Consider the following 24,625-nt stretch of genomic DNA (forward strand, 5'->3'; position numbering starts at 1 on the left):
TTCTGAATAATCTGGAATTTACAGTGCTCCATCAATTAAAAAAAAAAAAAACCAACAACTCATATTTCCATCTGAAAGTGGTCTAATATTGCTAGAAATAACTTTTAACCTTGCTGTAAACTAAAGAAAAAAATCCTCTGCTTTTTCCGTTTTTTTGTGCATTTGTCAGCACTGTGTATCACTATTTGCCATTACTGACATTTATACCCCTTCCCCAGGTTCTACAAGAGGAAGTTTACTAGAAACCACAGCTGAAAGTAGAGATAGCAAGAAGGAATGTGCACTGAAAATAGGGAGGGAGAAGAGCCGAGCATGTTTGCTATAGACCTAAGGCCTATCCAGCAAGAGGTATACACTTAAAAAAAAAAAAAAAAAAAAGTGCTCTACCAAAAAATGAAATTTAAATAAATTAAAAAAAAAAAAATCAATCAAGTAGTATCCCTTTAAATTGAAAGCTACCAGTATTCCATGGTATTTCCACTAGAGAACTAATTTCATAATCCCCCTCCAAAGTTCAAGTGAAATTAGTACTCCGTTTTAGATTTTAAAATGCATCCATTGGGGGACTCCGCATGCACAAGTCTGCCTCGCACCCAGCAAAAATACCAACCATTTTATTTTGCTTTAATCTTACTTGCCAAATCCAAAGATTGTCCAACTAAAAATAGAATCAAGTAATGTGTCCTCTGGTCACCTTTCTTTAGGACTACTGAATCAAGCTACCAAAAAAAAAAAAAAAAAAAAATACTGAATATTGCACTTGGAGACAGAACAGCTAACTGTGGGGGAATTATTACAGCTAGCAGACAAATTATTCCCAAGCAAGTAACAGTAAGTGGATTCCAAACCTGTTTTGTTCTCAGGGGATAATAGTCATTAGGGATTTGCCCCAATCTCCCTTCAAACTAAATTACTTCTGTTAAGCGAATGAACTTAAGAGAACAAACAGAATAAGAACATTTGTTAGTTTTAAACTACCTACTGTAATTTATTTGTTCATGCTCAAAGTCACCACTCACGGGGGGGAAAAAAAGACTATGTCAAAGAATACCAGGGTAATGGAAGCCACATTAAATCGGTTAGAACAAGATTCTTCACTGAACTTAGGACTTGTTTTTGGGGGGCTGGCTGAAAAATACACATGATGGAAGATAATTTTTTTTACAGCATTTAAGTAGTGTGCACAAGGCAACTTTTGGCAAAATGGAACAAATCAGAAATCATGTCTCTACATTGTCCCTTTTATACGACCTTATAACAAATACTTAAAATTAATAATTTATTAATTAATATTTATTAGTATTAATATTTAAGTGATTCCTTCTGTCCTCCAATCTGACCTGCCTCTTGACTTGATAATTTTGAAGACATCTCACGTTACTTCAGCTACAAGTGAAGAGAAAAATGTTCCTCTTGCCCAAGATGAACAGAAATTCCTCTTCTTCTCACCCCCAACTCAGAACTCCATTTCCTTCAACTCACCCTCGCTTCAGCATCATCTTTGACCCAGAACTCTCCTCTTCCCACATCTTGTGACTGGTGACCTGCCCAAAATCTCTTCCACGATATTGCCCATTTACAGCACTGCCCCAACGTCAGCTCTGCTGAAATCACCATCCTTCATCTCCTCTTACTTTAGACTACTTGAATTTCTTTCTCCATGGATCTAAATCAGAGCTCCAGGTGCCCACATGAGCAGAATGCTTCTGCCAGATTTCTTACATATGCTTTTCTGTGTAACTGTTTCACTTCCAGCCTCACACACAACCTCATTCAATGCAAGATCCTGTTCAAGTTACCTCAAATTAAAAGCCTATGGATTTGCTACAGCCCATCCAAATGGATTCTCTCTGTTGCCCTCCGCACAAGCCTTTTTCGACTCTCCATGAGTTGGCCATTACCAACATGAGAGCCTTTATACAACGCAGCACCTGTCATCTGGAACAGCTGTCTTGCTACTCTCCACCTCAAGACCCAACAGTTTTCATAACAGAGGCAGAGCAAGTTCTCTGACCCAATGACTCTGAATTCTCTAACTCCAAAATTATACAAAAGAGACCCCAGATCTCTGCCTGCACCAGAGTACACTCAGGTACTCTTCCGTCACAGAGAGCCATGTAGGCCATGGTAGTGCTCACTGCCTTCACACAGCAACCATTTCATGATGAACAAAGAGAAAATCTGATTTAACACCATTAAGTATACAGACTTCATATCAAAAGACAGACTACTGACAATAGTGAAACTAATCCCAAGCCTCACCAGCTTCCCTAAAAAGTAACCAAGCTGCTAGGTATAACCCTTCAGCGGACACTTACATAGGAGCCTTCCCGAAATTTCTACCACCTTCAGCCAACAAATGCAGCCAACCTTGACAAAGGTCACAGACCCTCACATAATGGTTTCAGAAAGTCAGAAGAGGTTACCCAGTGAGAGACCCAAAAAGTCTAGTCATAGAGGTCACCATCCTCCAAGACTGGAAATATCATCTATAGGTGACAAGGCCTGCAGTCAGAGCAGGAGAGGAAGAGAAGCAATAAGTGCTAGTTAGAGCTCTGGGCTAGCAAGTCTTGTCAATTCTTCCTACACATTTCCAAGATCCTTCCTTTTCTGTCTACCAAGATGGCTCAAAATTCTTGTCTATGCACCGATCTCTAGTCATGACTATTGCACACTACTCTTTTCTCGACTCCAAGACCCACAATGACTCATCTAGTTCATTCAAAACACAGTTGAAATAATCTTCCTTCCCTCTCATTCTGTTCCCTACCCTTCAACTATCAACACATATAGATCCCCATTTTTTGGTACATCAGATTCACACTCCATGCAGATATCCCTACAGGGCGCTTCACAGATCTTTCCCCACTATTTATCCAATTTTCTGTACGTTCCCATGCCTTCCCAAAAATTCTCACTTTGACCCCCATTTCTGTTTCTCCTACAAATTTTGGCACTTTCTTCCATAACTCCCCCATATTTCATGTGTTTATACAGTAGGCGTTGATACAGAAATGTTAATTGAACACATTGTGTAGAAGAGTTTTGTGGGGCAGTAAACTTCATTAATATGTACTGTAGTTAGAACTCTGAGTTAGTTTAGTAACAGCTCCAAAATCACATTTACATATTACTGCACTAGGTCTCAGGAAACCAACTACTGGCCCAATCCATTGGATCACCAACTGAAGTCAATACGCTACATGACAATACAAACAGGAATACAGAATTCCTAATCCTAGTCCCTGAAGTAAATTAATTGTAAATAGTTCCAATACTCGGATTTATGAGCAGATCATTTATGGAGAAGTTCATGTTAAAACAAGGTCTCAACACAAATCACCATTTCTGGAAAAATGCCATATAGAACACCGCCAAGAACCAAGGGAAGCCCATCTCACTGTCACCTGCCCCACTGAAATCATATCAGTCACAAGCGTGTAAGAGAGTTCATGAAACCAGTTAGTCTGGATAAGACTGTATTAGTCCATCATGAGACTGAATAGTTATCTATAGCATAGGCCACAAAAGTAATTTGGGACCGTTTCACAAACTGTAGAACAAGTGATTGACAAAATGAGATTTTATATTATTAGTTTCGGAGTAGCAGCCGTGTTAGTCTGTATTCGCAAAAACAAAAGGAGTACTTGTGGCACCTTAGAGACTAACAAATTTATTAGAGCATAAGCTTTCGTGAGCTACAGCTCACTTCATCGGATGCATTTGGTGGAAAAAACAGAGGAGAGATTTATATACAAAATCTCTCCTCTGTTTTTTCCACCAAATGCATCCGATGAAGTGAGCTGTAGCTCACGAAAGCTTATGCTCTAATAAATTTGTTAGTCTCTAAGGTGCCACAAGTACTCCTTTTCTTTTTATATTATTAGTGAAAAAGCAGCAAATAAATTAAGAGTTGACCAGTCTTCCTAAAAAAGGAAATAAAACAAGTCTATACATATGCCCAGGGATTGCAAGACTGAATAACTTGGAGATCTTAGCATCCCGCAGAACCTACATCTTTACACCAATATTCAGCTCGGTTCTCTATGCCATCAGGGAAAATGGCAAGAGTAACAGTTGCTAGGGATGCAGGAGGAAATTTCTCTCCTCATCCCCTTCCAGAAGAAATTTTTGCTGCTCCACATAGCTCCGCTAGATCAGTAGCAGCCAGGCAAAACCGATTAAAATGACAGCTTCAATCAGTTGTGCCTGCTTAAGACAGTGGGGAGATCTACAAGTAGGAACCCCAAACAAACATGCCATTCTCTCAAACGGGAATTAAGAGTGTGAGATTCCTGCAATACCTCAAATTAAGTGTAAGCAAATCTTGGACATGACTCAGTAAATCAGAATTAAAGTAACTTGCACTATTGTCTCTGCATAACTACCAGCCTCTGTCTAGTAGCATATCAGCAAACTCATTTAACATCTCACTAAAGGCTTTTAATCTGAAAATTAGGGCTTTAATTAAAAAAAAAAAAGTTATAATTTTTAAAATACTAAAAATAAAGCTTCCTAGATCATTCTCAAAATAAATAACTTGCCATCTACCAAGAGAAAACCTAACAAAGGACCTGATCCAAAGCCCAAGGAAGTCAGGGGCATCTTTCCATAGACTCCAGTGGGTTCTGCACATAGTCCATTGACAAAAGATATTTTAGGTGCAGTTTTATGCATCTCTGGTGACCAAAAAAAAAATTGATTTAAAAAATTTAATATGTTGGTCTTTATTTAACCCTACAGATTTTAGATCATATTTAATCATCTTTACTATGCATTGCTTTCCATACAACACATGGGGTATGGAAAAGAAAGCAAGTTCCACTGATTTCAGCAGGTGTCCTCTTCTGCCTATCAGCAACCCTTCACTAGCATAAACATTATAGACCTTGGCAGCATTGTTTTATATAGGGCACCCTCCGTTAGCAGGGGTCAAGTAAGGCAGTGGATTTAAAGTACTTTTAAGTAAAATAATTATAGGGATATAAGTTACACTGAAGTCACAGCCCCCCTGCAACCAAAGGAACTCTGCCGTCTTCTGGTAAGTTCAACTCAGCTGCAGTTGATGGCAAGGGCTAAACAACTACATCGGACCCTCGCTAGAATGCACATCTATATAGCACGAATTCGCATATAATGCGGTCACAGCCATGGATCCCAAATTGAATTACTTTAATTGCAAATCATTTTAATGCGGTCCCCATGTTAACACAGTACTGTGCATGGATCCCAAATCCCGCATTCTACCGAGGGTCCGGTGTATTTCCTAAAGTTATCAATGAAACAATATTGTGATTCCCTCTCAATAAATGATATAAACCAGAGAGCAAAGCAGTTGACAAGGGAGATTATCTGCTGCTGCACAGATATTGGAATATATTTTGTAAGCTTATATTTTCATTCTTAAATTTACTTTCTCCTTCCCCAACCCAGAAAAAAGATCTTGGTGTATCTACCGTTATTGTTGTAGTTTGATATTAGTAAAAAGAAAAGGAGTACTTGTGGCACCTTAGAGACTAACAAATTTATTTGAGCATAAGCTTTCGTGAGCTACAGCTCACTTCATCGGATGCATTTCCACCAAATGCATCCGATGAAGTGAGCTGTAGCTCACGAAAGCTTATGCTCAAATAAATTTGTTAGTCTCTAAGGTGCCACAAGTACTCCTTTTCTTTTTGCGAATACAGACTAACACGGCTGCTACTCTGAAACCTTTGATATTAGTATTTCCTTTGCAAAGTTTTTATTTTGTAACGCATACAAATCTGCTTGGCTATTTTTGAACTAGAGATAGAGGAAAACAGACTTGATCTAAATCCTTAGATATTTCCCATTTAAATACTATGATCATATTTACAATATAGGATACTATCATGTTCCATGTGCTTTTGATGATATGCAAACTACTGAATTATGAAAAAATATATGCAGGCTAAGCCTGCTTATTCTTAAGAGAGAAGAAAAGGAATATCTTACCAAGCTTTAGAAACTAACTATTGTTCACATGAAGTACCCAATTCATGTTATTTTTGTTTTAAAATGATGCACTGTGTACCACACAACACTATGGACAAAACACATCAGTTCCCATGTATTTCAATTGCTATGTACCAACATCAGTAGTATGTAGAAAAGCACTACTCATTGGTACAATACTCCAAATATAGGAATTTTCTTAATGAGACTTGCATGGCATGTGATAATAGCCTATATAGTATTCTTATTGCACAGAGTTACAAGTAGATGCACTGACATTGGAAAACCATAAATGTTTTCCTTACATCATATTGTGTGCAATATAACAAAAACAGGAAAGTGTGTTCTCATAGCTAACACTGCCATGATAAAGACTAGGCTTGCTGTATTTAGTCCTGAGTGGAGAAGAGGAGGGAAATATATTTCAAACTGTGCTGCAGAAAACCTTCCAGTGTTGTCAGATTAGAATGCCAGCTAACATTTCTTTGCCAGAAATTAGGAGATTTTAACCCAGAGCTCCAGATAGATCTTCATGAATGCCGAGTCAACAAAATGACCCCTTTTGAGAGGGGGGAGGAAAAATGTGGAGTAGTAAACACAAAATAAATCCTGACCTATGAAAGTGTTATCAGCATTTCAGAGAGCAGACTGCATTTCAAGTGTGTGAACTTAGTGCCGGTTAAAGGCGGAAGATTCATGGCCCCAGAAATAAATTTCTTTTCCCACAGCATCAGCACAAGCATACCCATGTCCCACCAACATACTTTGGCCATCACCTGCAGAGACCATCCATTCTTAGCTTCTTTGCTGGGACTGCCAACAATGGTGGCATTTGTTATGTGGACATCTGCCTACTTTATGCTGGGCTAATGCCAATCAGATTGTACTAATGGTAATTACTGACATGTTAAAACAGAAAAGAACGCTAGTAGAATACCTATGCCCAGCGCCATTCAATGGATTCATTTTATGAGTGTTCAAAACCTCTCTAACACTGAAGAGTTTTGTGGTGTGCTTTAATGAGACATTTAAAATCACATTCATGTGGACATCTCAGCTGCTTGGAAGTCATGGTCTGAGAAGCAAACAGAAATATCACTAAGGTGGCCTATTTTTCTGACATGTTCTTGAGGTGTGGCAGCCATGGACTGCCTGCCTCAATCCTGAGAAACAACAAAAATGGGGGAAGAGAAAGACAGACACACACACACCCTGGGTCAAATTCAGCACTTCCGTGTGTAACCACAAACACCTGTGCAGAGTAACACTATCAAACCAGAATGGTAATGTTTTACACCCATGTTAAACAGCTGTAAGTCACAACACATGGCAATGCAGCCCCACATTGTCTCTCTTCAATTCCTGAGCTGCACCTTTAGCAGTAGGTGTGGAAGGAGGAGCAAGAGACAGGCCCAGTCTGTTGCTTCAGTCACTAATGAGGGAGACACATCAAGGTGAGGCATAGAAAGACAGCAGCAAGTGTGGGAAAGAGATAGTCAGTTGCCCCAATCTTTGTGCTGCAACATAAGCCGCATGTGTACAGGGAAATGGATTGCTTCCAGGCTGCTGCTCCAGTACATATATTCCTGCTGCTGCTGCAGAGAGCGGGGGACGTCTTTTGCCCTAATCCTTGTGCACGAAGCACGGCAACGGGGTAGAGATGCACACTCTCGTCTAGGCTTCCCTAGCAACAGCAGCAGAACTGGAGGCAGAAGCAGACTCTGCTAAAGGAGGGGAAAGCGGGGGCAGCAAAGGAAGGGGATAGGGATCATGGGGGAGAGGAGAGGAGAAAAAGCTTCAGAAGCCCCTTCCTCCAATCCTTGTGTAGCAGCAGCCAAGGCGTAGCGAGAGAAAGCTCTCACCGCCCTAGATCCCAGTGCCTGGGGTAAGGGGGACCATGACCCACACTAGCCTGGTCTCTGGGGTCCCCGTGCTGAGGGAGGAGCAGTGGCACCACGCGGATGGGGAGGCGGGAGACGCTGTCCTGGTCTATCGGGCTGCGTGTGTGGAAAAGGACCGACACGGTCCTGTTCCGGGATCCTGGTGCAGAGGCGGGGGCCAGGTGTGCCCGTCTGTAGGGCCCCCGTAGGAGGAGGAGGGACAGACAAGAACCACGCTGTCCGGGTCTACAGGGCCCTGGCGCAGGAGGCGGGAAGGACCGACGGGCCCCGCCCCGCCCCGCCCCGCCCCGCTCTCCCCGGCGAGAGAGGGGGGGCGGGGCGGGGCGGGGCCCCCCGGGACCGGTCCTCAGGGGCGAGGGGCGGGACCCCAGCGCCCCGGGCTCCGGCCGGGCTGGCGAGGGGTCGGGCCGAGGAGAGGCGCTGGGCGGCGGCGCGGCAGGGGCGGAGCCGCGCGGCGCAGCGGCCCGGCCCCGCCCCACGCCGGGGTGGCGAATCACGCTCCTCCCCCTCCTCCATCTCAGCAGCGCCCTCCGCCAGCCTCGCTCCTCCATACAAAAGCAAAATGTCCGCCATCTTCACGGGCTGCTGCTGCTGCTGCCGCCGGCGGCGGCGGCGGCCGGGCCGGGCCGGGCGCGCGTTACCTTGATGCAGTAGGGCGGCTCGTCGAAGGTGACCAGCATGTACCTGTCCCCGCGGCTGGCCGGGTCCCGGGCCCGCAGCTGCGGAGAGAGCAGAGAAGCGGCGTTAGCCGGCCGGCGGGCGGGCGGGCGCGGGGCGCGGGGCAGGCGGCCCGCCCGGCCCGCACTCACCTTCATGAAGAGCTCCACGGCGCCCTTGGCGATGTCCAGGTAGCTGGTGCCCAGGTGCGCCCGCTGGTTCATGGAGGCCGACGTGTCTATGAGGAAGAGGAGGATCGGCATGGTCCCGGCAGCGCCCCGGCCGGCCGGGCGCCCCGCGGGGGGAGCGGCTCAGCCTCCCCCGCCGCCTGCAGCCCGAGCGCTCGCAGCCCGTGGCCGCCGCCTGAGCTGCCTGGCTTCACTGAGACCCAACTTCTCTCCCCTCAGCCTCCGGCGGCACCATGTGACCAGCCCGCACGCCATTGGCCGCCCGTTATACCTTCATTTGCATATTCATGAGGAGGGGGAGCTGCCGGGGCGAGGGCCCCCCCCCCCTCCCCGCCAGGGGCGGGCTTGGTTTCGGGGGGCGGCGCCGGGCCGAGGAAGGGGCCGTAGCCGGCGCGCGGCCGGGGCGGGGGCTGCGCTGGGAACTTTCCTGCAGATCTGGCCCCGCGTCGGCCGGGCGCGCGGCTGCAAACCTGGGAGCTGCGCCGTGGGCAAGGCCAGATTCCCAGGCCGCGGCCTCCTCTCCTGACGCCTGCCCGGGGCCAGCCCCAGGCAGCAGGAGTCCGACCTGCCGTCGCTGGCAAAGCCGCTTCCTTGCCCAGGCCTCCACGCTCAGTGTGGTCTCGCACGCAGGCTCTCTCTGCACAGGCTGCTTTCAGCATTTCCCGTGGTTGCAGCATTACGTGCATTCCCAGCAGCAGTTTAGATTCAGGGCGCTGAAGGCCAGAAAGGACCATTAGATCACCTAGCCTGACAGGTAGAGCCCAGGCCGTTACATTTCATCAGATCCCAATAGCTTGTGTGTTCCCTACAGCATAACTCGTGTTTGCCTAAAGCATGCCTTCCAGAAAGGCATGAGTCTTCAGATGGAGACAGCAACAGATGGAGAATCTATCGCTTCCCTTAATAGTTTGTCCCAATGGTTAATTATCCTGAATGTTAAAAATACTGTATCTAATTTGGATGTTTGGCTTCAGCTTTCAGCCGGTGCGTCTTGTTATGTGTCTTTCTCTACTAGAGTAAAGAGCCCTTAATATCTGGTATTTTCTCCCTGTGAAGGTACTTGAGCTACTCTAATCTAGTGATTTGTCAATCTTCTTTTCGATAAACTAAACAGATCAAGCTCTTTAAGGCTCTCTAGGGCATTTTCTCTAGCCCCCAAATCATTTTTGTGACACTTTCTGTACCTTCTCCAACTTTTAGAACATCCTTTTAGAAACAGACACCAGAACTGAACAGTGTTCCAGTATTGATCTCACCAATGCCCTTTGGAGGCAAAATTAGCTCTCAACTTTAGATCTGCTGCTGCTGTGATGACTAGATATTGGATAGAACTGCTGAACCCTGACTGCACAGAGCACTTTACAGGAACACATTAACAGCACCTTCGAAGAAAAACACAACTTCCCAACCTCTTACAATTAAAAACTTGATTCCATTTAAATTATTGTTAATTTATTTGGAAAATTGTTCAATTTACTTGTAAGAAAATAGAAATTATATATGGAGTCATAGTGTCATCTGAAACTTTTAAAAGACAATATACAAACTCTGGCCCCAATTCTGAGCTGAAGATCTTTAAGCAACCTTTACACGTCTCTGATTCTGGACCTAGCTGCCGCTGTTACTTATGCTACCTACAAACTTCTCCCTATCGAGCCACCAGAGAGTCCAGGAGAGCAAGGATGCAGAATGCTCTAGCCCTCCCCTGCATTGCATGAGAGTGGTTATGGAAGGCTATTATGCCAACCTTCCAATAACCCAGTGAACCCTTCTGCCCTGGTAGAATTCATCTTGGTTTCAACCACTTTCTGCTGTTGGCATAGTAAAGAAGCCAGACCCAGGCTCCCAATTAAGGCCATTAGCTGAGTGCTGGCCCATTAACATGACCACAGCAGTTGAACTAAGCACTGGATTTCAGGGCCACTGGATTTCTGGACTCTAAAAACTTTAAAGAGTCCTGAATCCCTTACCCCTTCCATTTGTTACTGTTTGTTATTTGTATAATGGTGTTCATCTAGGCTACCAAAAGTTGCCACAATTACTGCATGTACTGAATTTATGCATGCAGGTGGCAACTAATGATACCAAAAAGCAAGGAGCAATTAAAGCAATTAAAAGGAAGGAAAAAACCTCCATCTACAGGAGAAAGCATGAAATGCTCTGGCTCAAAGAAAGGGAAAAATCTACTGAGACCTCAATTCTGCAATAAGCTCTGCACAGGTGGACCCCTGTGCATGCAGTCCCCGATTTGAACTTATCAGTAGTTCAAACCCTGATGCTGCCATATATCTACTACCAGTGTAGTGCTAACTAGCATGCATAGCTTCCACAATGAAGCCAAAGAAGCTACGTAGCACTATGCCCGCTAGTAAGTGTTTGCAAAAAAAAATACTAAAGAGGTACTTCAACAATCACCTTTTAAAGAGATAATTCAGATATTAATAACACTTTCCACTGAATGGAAACAATTTTTAGAGATAAATATTAATGTCACAATATATGTCCCCTTACTATTTGCACATTATGCAGCCTGAACAATTAAAATAGAGCAGTCAGTTTCTCTGTTTCTAGTCCATTTCAGTTGACTTTTCTGATGTATTTGATCAATAATATTCCCTTTCACCAACACTGACAGCATGGGAGAGGGGAGTTAAAATCCCTTCCAAAACTATTTTAATTGAAAGTAAAGACAAAAATTGTTCATGAATATACTTCTTCTCCTACTGATCAGAATCATCTCAGGTGTAACTCCACTGAATTCAGGGATGAATTTAGCTTGCTAGGTATTGTAAATACCCTCTTCATCCCCCCCCCCCCCCCCCCGATCTACATTTTTGAACCTAAAACTGGTAAATGTTATTCCTGTCTCTATACTGATTTTATAAAAGTCCCCGCCCATACCTTTTTAATAACTAGCTTAACTTCTGTATTTATATTTTACACATAATTTAGCAAATTATTTAACAGTCATGGACCATAAAGGGAGAGAACCATTTAAAAAGCTTAAAGAAAAGGAGTACTTGTGGCACCTTAGAGACTAACAAATTTATTACAGCATAAGCTTTCGTGAGCTACAGCTCACTTCATCGGATGCATTTGGTGGAAAAAACAGAGGAGAGATTTATATACACACACAGAGAGAACATGAAACAATGGGTTTATCATACACACTGTAAGGAGAGTGATCACTTAAGATAAGCCATCACCAACAGCAGGGGGGGGAAGGAGGAAAACCTTTCATGGTGACAAGCAGGTAGGCTAATTCCAGCAGTTAACAAAAATATCAGAGGAACAGTGGGGGGTGGGGTGGGAGGGAGAAATACCATGGGGAAATAGTTTTACTTTGTGTAATGACTCATCCATTCCCAGTCTCTATTCAAGCCTAAGTTAATTGTATCCAGTTTGCAAATTAATTCCAATTCAGCAGTCTCTCGTTGGAGTCTGTTTTTGAAGCTTTTTTGTTGAAGTATAGCCACTCTTAGGTCTGTGATCGAGTGACCAGAGAGATTGAAGTGTTCTCCAACTGGTTTTTGAATGTAATAATTCTTGACGTCTGATTTGTGTCCATTCATTCTTTTACGTAGAGACTGTCCAGTTTGGCCAATGTACATGGCAGAGGGGCATTGCTGGCACATGATGGCATATATCACATTGGTAGATGCGCAGGTGAACGAGCCTCTGATAGTGTGGCTGATGTGATTAGGCCCTATGATGGTGTCCCCTGAATAGATATGTGGACAGAGTTGGCAACGGGCTTTGTTGCAAGGATAGGTTCCTGGGTTAGTGGTTCTGTTGTGTGGTGTGTGGTTGCTGGTGAGTATTTGCTTCAGATTGGGGGGCTGTCTGTAAGCAAGGACTGGTCTGTCTCCCAAGATCTGAGAGAGCGATGGCTCGTCCTTCAGGATAGGTTGTAGATCCTTGATGATGCGTTGGAGGGGTTTTAGTTGGGGGCTGAAGGTGATGGCTAGTGGCGTTCTGTTGTTTTCTTTGTTGGGCCTGTCCTGTAGTAGGTGACTTCTGGGTACTCTTCTGGCTCTGTCAATCTGTTTCTTCACTTCAGCAGGTGGGTACTGTAGTTGTAGGAATGCATGATAGAGATCTTGTAGGTGTTTGTCTCTGTCTGAGGGGTTGGAGCAAATGCGGTTATATCGTAGCGCTTGGCTGTAGACAATGGATCGAGTGGTATGATCTGGATGAAAGCTAGAGGCATGTAGGTAGGAATAGCGGTCAGTAGGTTTCCGATATAGGGTGGTGTTTATGTGACCATCGCTTATTAGCACCGTAGTGTCCAGGAAGTGGATCTCTTGTGTGGACTGGTCCAGGCTGAGGTTGATGGTGGGATGGAAATTGTTGAAATCATGGTGGAATTCCTCAAGAGCTTCTTTTCCATGGGTCCAGATGATGAAGATGTCTAAAGCTTGTATGATGAAAACAAAAAAACTAAGTTACATTCAAACTTGTGACTTGGCTGCTCCATTTTCAAGAGCCTGACCCAATAGTCACATCTGTCATTAGGGCTTCTGAATTTTAGCAATTATGATGAAAACACTGAAGGGGGTGGAATATTTTAAAGCAAATTTAGTGCACATGAATGGAGTCAGATTGATAGAATTAGAATCCCAAATTATCCAGGCAAGGTACAACACAAGTAGTGCATACTTTCCCACAGTTCCCTGCTAACATGTCTCAGCCTTGACCCTACAAGGACAAATTCTAGGCATGAAAAGGACACTTTAGTCTTGATTCAGTCCTTCTCTAGAAGATGTCAGCTAATGCCAACTGAGATGTACACATTCATCCACCAAGAACTTGTCTGTGACCCCATAGTAATTGCTCACACCAATGAATAGCGATCAGATCAGAACAGATGGTAACCTTTGATCACAGATGAACTGGAGCAATTCAAAGTAACAACCTAGTGATTAAAGGTTCTGTATCTACAATCATCCATTAGGCCATGTGAGAGGCTAAAAGATATTACAAAACCATAACACTCCCATGATTCCTTTGACTTTGAGTGGTCAGGAACCCAGTTATCTTAGAGTCCTTTCCCACCCTTCCTCATCACAGCAGTTAAAGGTCGAGACCGAAGCATCTTGCTTTCAATTTCTGAAATTATTTCCAGGAATGGTGGCAGGCAATGCACTCTCAGATGAGAGCTATGGCTTTTGGAATTTGCTCCAGCTGGAGTCCACCAGAGCTGAAGTCCAGCAATACTCAGGGCAAAATACAAGACTTATTTTAGTTTAGATTGATGTGACTTTGATAATGGTTGAAAATAATTGACGCCATGGTTGCTAATGTGCACAGAGACAACAGCAGTATGTGGATACTCTATTCCAGAATAAAAATCACTTTATTCCAGAAAAATTTAGTGTGCTTTAATCTGGTCCATTTTACCATGCAGACAAGCTCTTATTTTTCTATTCCCTCTCCTGACCTAACTTCACATCTAACAAGATTTTAGCTCTAACAACCTTCCTTGCTTCTTGTCCTTTGTGTTGCTTCATAGGATACTTTGTTCTCAGCTAGTTGCTATCTGACAGCAACACCAACAAGATCAAAAGATCTGAAAGGCACTAGCCATGCACCCTTGAGCATTAAAGGAGCCCAACTTTGGCACCTGATGAGCAATTAGAGTTTGATGGATCACTCAGGAAGAAATATTCTAATTTAAATCTCCTTTTGCTGCCAGTTCCTGGACAGCTAAATCCTTCGGTCCACGTTCTATGCTCCTGATCTTGGCCTTGCAATCCAGTCACCCTGACCACTTGTTTGGTCCAGCAGCCCTAAACAATTAACACTTAGAACATTTATGTATAATTTTTAATCTTTAAATCACTGTAAAAATATTAATTAATCCTCACAATGCCTCCCTGAGATAGATATTATTCCTTTCATGTGGATGGGGAAACCAACAGAAAGGCTAAATGACTTGCTCAAGGCACTGGTGTCAGTGCCAGAATTTGAATTCAGAAGTGTCTCGCTCCCAGTATTATTTTCATACTAGACCTGCCTCCCTCTCTCTCTCCTCTCTAGGAGGATGAAATATATTTACAGGAAGTGAACTAAAAGATTTGTTTGTGGCTGAACAAGCTTATCCCATTTGAGGAGCAAGAAAAAGTTAGCTAGTACCTCTTTCCTCAGTTCCAGCAACCAGGGGAAGCAACATGGCAGCAGCAGATTTTGGAATGTTTAAAGACTGCAAGGAAGCTACTGGTGATGTTAAGCAAACCAAAGAGGAAGGATGCTCTTGTTATGACACTAAACTGTGTCTCAGAACATCAACATTCAATTCTTGAGTCTGCCACAGATTTACGTGTGTGACTTGGGGAAGTCACTTAATTTCCCTGTGCTTCTGTTCCCCCATCTGCAAAATGGGGAAAATATTTTCTCATTCTTTGTCTGTTTTGTGTATTTAAACTGTCAGCTCTCTGGGGCATGAACTCTGCATGAACAGCACTAAGCACAATGGGACCTTGCATAAATTGTGTGCATGTCTAATCATCTTCTTGCATGTGCCATCAGCAGGACTTGACCCCAGAGCCTATAGCATTAAAATCACAGAGCCTTGCCATTTGAAGTTTTAATAGTGTTTTTGTGTCCATAGAGCACTGGACTGTGACTCAGGGACCTGGGTTATAGTTCCAGCTCTGCCACTGGCTTGCTGAATAATCTTGGGCAAGTCACTTCACCTCTCTGGGCTTCAGTTTCCCTATCTGCATAATGGAGATAATGGATACTGACCTCCTTTGTAAAGTGCTTCGAGACTGACTAATGAAAAGCACTATCTACTATTATCTGGTAGCAGTAGTAGGCAGTTAGCCACTTGTAGACCAGACTTGAAGGGGACATGACACGTTATGCCAATGTATTCCACATATCTTATTAAAAATCAAGCCCTTACTTTTGCTGCGTGTTGCCGGACTGTGACCCAGATCATGCTGACTGCACTCATTTTTACTGGCTTTGTAATTACATTATAGACCTCCACACAGTTATTGTTCTGCTGCTAATTTGGAAATACACTTATCCTTTTAAAGATTTTCACTCTCCGTTACTTGCTTCATATCTTAGCCTCACCCACAATCTGTACCGTGGTTAAGAACTCAGGGCCTGATCCAAAGCCCATTAAAGTCAATGGGAGTCTTTCCATTGACTCCAATAGATTTTGGATCACCTTACATGGCAGTAACTGAAGGCTGGAGATAAATCCCATATTAACTTCATCCTGAAGACTTTTCACATGCAAGTCTCCCATAGACTTCCATGGGAGTTATGCATACACTGTTGAGTTTGTTCTCAGAAGCTCGGGTAAATTCCATTTTCATCTCTGAATTATGATGGAGATTATACTACAGGTTTAAATATATCCTGAATTCAGCACATTTCACACTGATTTATAGACAGTTCATAAATTTGATGCCTACAGTTGGTAACTGTCATATTTATCTATAAATAATGGAAGCAATATATAACAAGTATAAATAATTCAAAGAAAGACTGGGATTTTCATATTGGCTATCATCCCTTCCACACACTAGTGAAAATGAAGCCTAAAATGGTCATAAATACAGGAGTAGGGGGATCAGACTGCACACAGCATTATCCCCTTTTTCTGTCCCAGGCATACTGGAAGCCACTTACGTGGTGTGGTGTGATGTCAGGTGCATGTCCAACTGATGCAGGGCTGGAGTTAAGAGGATCTGGCAAATCAGCAAGGGGACTGGGCAATATGCAGCTGTAACCACTCTGCTAATGACAGCACAGTCTCTGGAGAGCTACTAGAGACCAGAGGAAAATATGGATTAACACTGCCCAAATAGAGATCCATATGTTTAAGAATAGATTTGACCCAAGTTTCCTGCATTCCACAGAGTTAGAAGAGGAGTCATGACTGACCTTGTTGTGAGCTACCAACCCCTTCTTCCACATGGGATACCGCAGTAGAGAGTTTTCCTATGACCCATTCCCACATATTTTTCGCATGAAAGGGGCTGACATTGCCCATGGCCCAAAGACAAAAGTCAGATCACTTCAGCCTGCATAACAGCAAACAGTCCAATTTCCAGTTAGCTTTAAAGACCTGAATCAAGAGGATGGGGAAGAGATTGGCTGTCCATGTGCTGAGATCATTGTGCTATAATGGCAGACAAGCAAAGTCTCAACCAAATATCCCAGAAGAGATACAAAATTAATCCAAAAAGCAGGATTTCAAAACACACGGCAGCTGCCCAGACATGGAAAACTTTGTGTGAAGAGTTAGCCTCAAAGTTCAAGAGAACATCCCCTCAGGAGGAAAAATAGCATTTAAAAACATTGCTGGGAGTTGATGAGAATGGAACAACTGAAAAGTTCAGTGGTTTCTTGACAAAAAGAAATTGAAACCCTCCTTAGTAATTATATTTAACCAGGTTGCCAGGTGTAAGAAGATAAAAGACAAGACAAGGAACATACAAAATTAAACCAGAAGGTGTTTGTTCCAGTTGTACTATATCTCCGTTATCCGATTGCACATAATGCCAGATAAATGTGTCGCTTCTACTTCCGCTCAGCCACTAACTCTATATGTCTCACTCTGCGTCCTTGTGTAAAAATGGGGATGTAATTTCTACTTATCTCCCAGGGACATTGGGAGACAATGGATCCAATTCTTGGGTCCACTGTGGTCCTTTTACACCACTTTACCAACACAAAGGGGCTGCAAAGCCAGCAGATTTGGACAGTTGGGAATTCCTCCCATGTACAAACAATCCTGCTCGGTGTAGCAGATCTGTGCCACCTCCCTTGCAGCCCTCAGGGTTGGGAGCACAGAACAGTCAGGGAAAGGGAGCATGGCCAAAGTGTGTCTATGCTCCAGCTATTCTCGGTTGTTGGAATGGTCCTTTGGAACCACAGGAAGCAAGGCCCACATTATAGTAGTCTTTAGGCTGCCAGGGTATGAACTGACCCCCAGCCACATTCAGAATTGTGTGAAGCCACTTTTACTTCCTACTCTCTGGTCCTAGGCCAGCTCAGCCAGTCTTGAGATTCAGACCCAATGAGCTTTGGCATACTTGGATGAAAGGTATAGTTGAAGCATGAAGTATTGTTACTCACTGGAAAGCAACTACTTAAATCAAATGAATTTACAGAGTAGTTTTTGGTGACATTAGTCAAGCTACAATGTAAGAGATGACTCAATATATCCTATGGTGATAAAAGCTACATACTTCTCTCCATATTCTTGAGTGAGAGACACACAACCTGTAGTACATCAGTACCCTAACAGATTCCTGAAACTTGGAAAGGATTTTTAAAGAGCCTACAGTCAACCGAGCTCTGTTGTCTAGAGTTGGAAAAGGCATTTCCCTTAACCAGAGCTCCAAAATTCAAGGTATAGAGTGACATCATCATTATTATTCAACATTTATATCACAGCAGTGCCTAGCAGTCTCAACCAGGTCAGGGCCCCATTGTACTAGGAACTGTAAAGGCATGTAGCAAAGGACAATCCTACCCTAACTTGATTGGATTGTGTTTCCACACGACTGAGCAATGTTGTGCTGTAGACAAGCCTTATGAATAGTACAAATGCTCCTTCATGGAGTCTGAAATTCACTCCAGGGGGAAAAAAACGTATGTAACCTGCTTGTCAGCGTATGTTACACATCCCCTTCTGTAGCTGATTGACAGAGGATATGGGTTTATTTGGGTATATCTACACTGCAGCTGGAAGCTAGTCTCCCAGTCCAGGTAAACAGACTCACACTTTAAGCAGGGGATTGAACTAGATGACCTCCCGAGGTCCCTTCCAACCTTGATATTCTATGATTCTAAAGGGACTCAAGCTCGCTAAAAATAGCAATAGCAATGTGGACATTCCCGCTTGGGAGAAAGCTCAGGGTCCCAAGGCCACCAGAAACCCTAGACTGGAAAGCCTGAGCTCCAGCCTGAGACAGATCATCACATTGCTATATTTAGTGTACAAGCTCAAGCCCTGCTAGCGCAAATCTGTCTACCTGGGCTAGGAGGCTTCCTCCAGCAGTAATGTAAGCATACCCTTACAGCTCCCAGATAGAGAGTTTAGCTCTTTAGCACAAGCTGTTGAGACTCATATTTCAGCTCTGGACATTACAGAGATTCAAGATTGAAGAACTGCAGCCAGAGAGAATATGTAAATATCTAACTGAATTTTAGTATATCAGTCTCACAAAACAAGATATAGACAGACACAAAACTCACACCAAACACCTGAAGGCAAGCCATAGGGGTAGGTGTTATCTGAACATATTCTGGGTGGTTCTCAAATTGAAAGATTCCTAGTCTGATATCAGAAAACTGTTGCATCAGTTAAATTAGGGATGAATACTCCAAATTCTCCAATACCATAACAACAAGCAATGTCGGGATTCAATGAAATTAAATCCTTGTGACTACAGCAATAAATAAATTTCATCATCACTATGGCTGCAAGAAAAATACCCACCATAAAAAACAACGTTCAATAGAACTGTGATTTATCATAAGCATTTATTACAAAAGGTCTCTTGGATTAAAATGAGATTATTTTGGAAAAAGAACATTCTTAAAGGATAACAGCTGAGAGAATTAATTAATGGTTAGAGCACAAGTCTAGGAGTCAAGCAATCTGAGTTCTAGCTCTAACTCTGCTACAGACTTGCCACGTGACCTCAGCCTAGTTACATACCCTCTGTGCCTCAGTTTCCCCATCTGCATAATGTTATTTATCATTTTAACAACACTGTGTTGGGCACCTCCCAATAAAGACAAAAGACATGAGACCTGCCCTAAAGAGTTTATAAGCTAATTTCAGACATGATAGACTGGATAGGTGCAGGGAGGGACAGCAGAAAAAGGCCCATGCAACATCAATAGGATAAAGTGGAAACTCAGCAAAGGCTCATGCACAGGATAAAAAAATGGTTTTGCTACATTAATATATTTTAAAAATATTAATAGAAGAAGAAGCAGTTTCTTGAAGCATTGTAGAAAAAATGGTTCTCCAAGAAGAATTTAAATGAGGAGAGGAGTCTTATTGGAACCAGTTCAGGGTCTGCATTCTACGTGTGGGTTGGAATGTCAGAAAGGTTGCAGGAGAAGGAATTAAACAGGGTGATGAAGCTGGCATCATTAGAAACAGACCAGGTAGGGAGAATCAAACTGGTAAGGGACTAAGGTAAGCAAGGAGGGAATGAGTTATGTAGGACCCTAAAGACAACTTGAACCTGATATCATATAAAAAACAGAGCAGCAGAGGTGGGTATCATGAAAGGGAAGCAAGATGATCTTACCAGATACTTTCTGCATAGATTTGAGAAGAGATACAATAATACTCTCCTACCCCACAGAGGCATTGTAAAGAGGCCTAATGTTTATAATAATCCTTTGAGATGGTTAAAGGAAACAGCTATAGAAAAGCAAATTGTGTTTAACGTAATCAAATACACATTGTAATTGAGTCTGGTACCAAGACAGTGCTTTGGAGTTGGGGTCATTACAAATATTTTATGAATTCTTTAAGGGACCATGACAATTGCCTCTACATTTTGAAGGATGATTCAGCAAGAAGTTATCTTGGTTGCAAAAGCCTTTTACGGTGCCCCGTACCCCAGAAATGCTCTTTTTCCTGCAGTCCATACCTCACCGTTAAACAAACCTTCTCTCCAACATCCAATTCAAAGACACATGCAGATTCTTTTCAGCCTCAGTATTTACTCTAGCCCGTCTGGAGTATCTCACTTGAAGTGACACATATGGGAAAAACAGCAGACTTCACAGCCTGTCTTCAAAGCATACTTTTAACTGTTGGAAGTCTGAAAAGCTCTTTCCTGGCTCATTGACCCATCCCTTCCCGATGTCAGCTAGGGAGAACTGTGTGTATAACTAAGATCTCATGGGCCTGCAGTTGCCTGTGCTGAGTCCTGACTGGCATCCCACCTATCACTTCCATACATGCCTTGGTACTATTTATTATTTGTATTATTGTAATGCCTAGGAGCTCTACTCATGAACCACGGCCCACTGTGCTAGATGCTGTACAAACACTGAACAACAAGATGGTCCCTGCCCCAGAGAACTTACTAGGTGCGTCAGCTCTGAACCAGCTTATCTCTCACCATAGCTACACAAGCTTTCTCTTCAGTTCTCATTTTGGCACAAGAATGTGTCCTCCTGAGGAGAGCAAGAGTTTAATATACAACCTAACGGCACGTCGCCATGGTGAGATCACACCCATCCCAGTAGGAGAACACACTGGCTCATTTTCTCTGCTCTCACTTTCTTCCTGGTCCTGCTGGTTCCCTCTCTCACTCTTTCCTCTCTCTTACCCCCTTGGCCCCTGTGCTGTTCTCCTCACACACTCTATCCAGCTTCCTAGTGCCTTCCATCAGCCTTTCTATCTCCTCTGATTCCCTGGGTGTCTTGCTGCTTTCTTCCTCCAGACCCTAGCTCCTAACTGTCATGGAATCATCTGATCCCAGCAGTCCATTGTTCCTCCTAAATGGCCATCACACAGAAGAGTCTGTTCAGCTCTCTGTCCAAAGAGCAGCAGAGGGGAAGAATATCACTCTGTGTCTATCCCATTAGAACTCCCCTTACCTGGTATAAGTGGTCTCTCACACTTGCAGCTCAAACTTCTCTACTATTTTAACTTTAAATTAATTACACAAAAGTTTTCAGAAGGGAGTGTTTCAGGCATCTTTCCTTGGAGCCTTTTACCCCTCTGAACATTAAAGTCTCAAAAGCTATAGCTCTCTGCTACTTTGTCATGATAAGAGAGTGACTACCCATGGGTCTGGAGGTCCTGGGTCACACCTGTGTTTTAGATTTATGTAGCTGTCTCACAGAAACACATACATGTCTAGCAGTGTCACTGGAGGGTATCTGGGCATCTGCTTTCCAGACACCAGGTCTCACCCTCCTATTTTATCATTTGTGTGTAATTTTTCTTCTTTTAGGAGTTACTGGAGAGTGAATACCCCAGGTGAGAGCATTCACCCTCATACTGTGAATAAGCGCACCTAAGCTATCTAGTACTCATACCTCCTATGACTTAGATAAAACTGAAAAATGGACAGTTAACAAGCTATTGATCCAAACTGTGCTGAACAAGGGTCAATATCGCTTTGCATTTAACAACGTCCAATGTGGGGAATAGTTTGCAGCCACCACACTTTTGGAGGAGGCAGACTGGACAGGGCTCCCTTTTATGCAGTTCCTCAACTGGCCAGAGAAATCACTGTAGTGTGATGGAGCACACTCCCATGCCCCAGGGTTAAGCAGGCTACTTCCTAGCAACATTCCCATCTCTTGCCAGCTTTCAGAGCAAGAGACTGGAACTCATACCTTAGCTTTCCATTTGTCAAGTAAGAGCTCCATCTCTTAGCCAGTGGACAGGCCTCTCTGAGAACTTTTTAAGATTACAGTTTACAGTTAATATATATATATATATATATATATATGGACTTTTTAGGCTAGATTCTAAAATCCTTACTCTACTGAGATTTGCACTGACTTGAGTGGGACGTTTGCACGATGTACGAATACAAGACTGAACCCTCATGGCCATATTGTCATACTAGTAATGGCTCCAATTTTGTAAAGCCTTAGGTACATGATAGTTTTACACAGGTGAGGAGTCCTGGACTTTTTTACAATACATATTTATCTGACAGACTAAAATACTACACACTAATCACCATTTCAAATCACAGACTAATTTTAAAAAAGCAACCAAAAAAACCACAGCTTTCCACCCTGGCTCTTACTGGCTTCAAAACCGTAACAGCAACCAAACAGTTTAAAAAAAAATACGGATCTTATAAGCATACTAGTCTGTATAAACTTAAAATAATCTCAGTTATTTTTTCCATCTGGTTTAAAACCACTCCATAAATGTGCTCCTCAAGGGTTCAGATTTTTTTTATCAAATATAAGTTTTTTCAGCACATAAATCCTTGTTTTCAGGAATTTATAAATAAAAAGAACACTGAGTCTGGAGGTAACTCTGTAAATCAGTATCATTCCAGCAGTGTGGTAGCACAGGATTCTTCTCTAGGATAGGTGACACTAATTAAAACTAACTTCAGCATTGCTCTCTGCTATGTCATTACAAGGTAAATTCAAACTTGAAAAACAGTTAACGTTAACTGTTCACATCTCTTCCTGTTAGTCTTTCTCAATACAGAATGAGTTACTGAGCTTTCCACTCTATCACAGTTCTCTTGCTTTTTGTCTCACCCTTGCAACCTTTAAATTTTTGTGTACTAAATGTAAAGCTTCATTATTTCCTATTGCTGGCAAAATACAAGAGCTTTGCAGCCAGGTTCTGCTCTTCGGTTACATGTGTGCAACCTCAATGAACTGAACAGGGTTGCAAGAACAGAATTTGTCTTTTCACTTCCTTTCTGAAGCTTTCGACAGTTTCCAAGAGCTAAATGCTAGTTATTTCTGTACAAATAGGCAATAACGAATCATGTAAACTCTGTCATTGTTGGGTAATATTCTTTGATGCTTTTGTCCAAAAAAGCAAGAGATGTTTATTATAATAATAATAATAATAATAATAATTAAAAAACAAATAAACCTCTTGACTGTTATGTACAACCTTAACAGAGTAAAATGTCCTTCACTAGCCAGACCAGTTGTTCTCTGACATTTTTCACTTGTGGACTACTTCTTAAGTTAGAAATACTTTTCGGGAGAACTCCACCATCCAATCCCTCACCTGCCCTGCAGCAACCAAACTGGATGGTTACATAAAAAGGTAATATTATGGTATGTCCCTAGCTTTAGTTACATTGACAGTTGCACTTAAAGCAGGACTAAAATCCCTCTGCTTCACACTTCAGTGTTTGATTTTAGTCTCCAAATTTAATATAGGTTTCAGAGTAGCAGCCGTGTTAGTCTGTATTCGCAAAAAGAAAAGAAAAAATGCATCCGATGAAGTGAGCTGTAGCTCACGAAAGCTTATGCTCAAAAAAATTTGTTAGTCTCTAAGGTACCACAAGTACTCCTTTTCTTTTTGCAAATTTAATATATTCACTCTTCCTGAGACAATTGAATTCTCTATCATATTTTCTTGGTTAAATATTTTTCTTTAGATTTGTCATTAATAAAGAAAACCCATACATTGAGTGCCCTGACAATAATTAAACTTACATAACCACTCAGCAGCAAAAACACAAATAGATTAAAGCTACCAATCAGCAGCCTTCAATAACCAAGTGAAGGTAATAATTTACTTCAGCCAACAGAAAGTAAAATGAAAATAACCCCAGAAGAGCCTCTCTCAGTCAAATCAGTTGCACAAAAATATTTAATAACTTGTAAGAGGAAACAATTACTAATGAGCCCTTAAAAATACCCCAATTGTATTTTTTTCCTGGACTCTAGGTAACAATCATAGTTCCTACATACAGTCTTCCCTCTCCCTTCCTCCCCTCGCCCATCTCTCTGAAACACACAAACACACATACACACACACTTTCATAACAGCTCAGTGATAGGACAGTTTTAAAACTTAGTGGAGCATGAAGGAAGCTATTCCCCTTATTGAACACAGTCTATTTTGTCTCTGCAAGGAAAAGCCAACTGTAGTGTCAGTTTGTACCTCCAATCTGTCATTACTGACCGCTTTCCCAATTCTCCTGCTCTGTGCATGCACCACACAGAACCTGAGAAGCCAAGGAAGCAAAGTGGGCCTTCTGTGCTCTGACATTCCTGCTCCCTTCAGCCCCATTTAGAGTTGCTAATTTTGGTTGGACGTATTCCTGGAGGTTTCTTCACATGACATAATCTTTAATTAAAGATTAATCTTTAATTCCTGGAGACTCCAGAACAATCCTGGAGAGTTGGCAACCCTACTTCTCCTCCCCACCTCACACATACACATTTACAGCT

The 24,625-nt window shown here is 42.6% G+C and overlaps 1 protein-coding gene across 8 annotated transcripts in view; it reads right to left on the reverse strand.

The window, feature by feature from the left end:
• The window catches only part of LOC119861147 (integrator complex subunit 6-like), a 52,923-nt gene extending 43,976 nt beyond the window's left edge, over positions 1–8,947 (reverse strand). For 3 of the 8 annotated variants that reach the window (XR_006274042.1, XR_006274041.1, XM_043491839.1), the window contains exons 1-2: positions 8,687–8,923; positions 8,519–8,596 (exon numbers count right to left, since the gene is read on the reverse strand). Coding sequence is in view for 3 of the 8 variants with exons in the window: in XM_043491839.1 (XP_043347774.1) it covers positions 8,519–8,596; positions 8,687–8,797 (189 nt within the window). In the remaining 5 variants the exon portion in view is untranslated. Of the gene's footprint in view, positions 1–8,518; positions 8,597–8,686 lie in introns of all 8 variants that reach the window. The other 5 variants (XR_006274043.1, XR_006274044.1, XM_038415786.2 and 2 more) reach the window with 3 other exon arrangements.
• Between the last annotated feature and the right edge of the window lie 15,678 nt (positions 8,948–24,625).

This window comes from Dermochelys coriacea, chromosome 9 (assembly GCF_009764565.3).
Source record: "Dermochelys coriacea isolate rDerCor1 chromosome 9, rDerCor1.pri.v4, whole genome shotgun sequence".
NCBI classification, from domain to species: Eukaryota; Metazoa; Chordata; order Testudines; family Dermochelyidae; genus Dermochelys; species Dermochelys coriacea.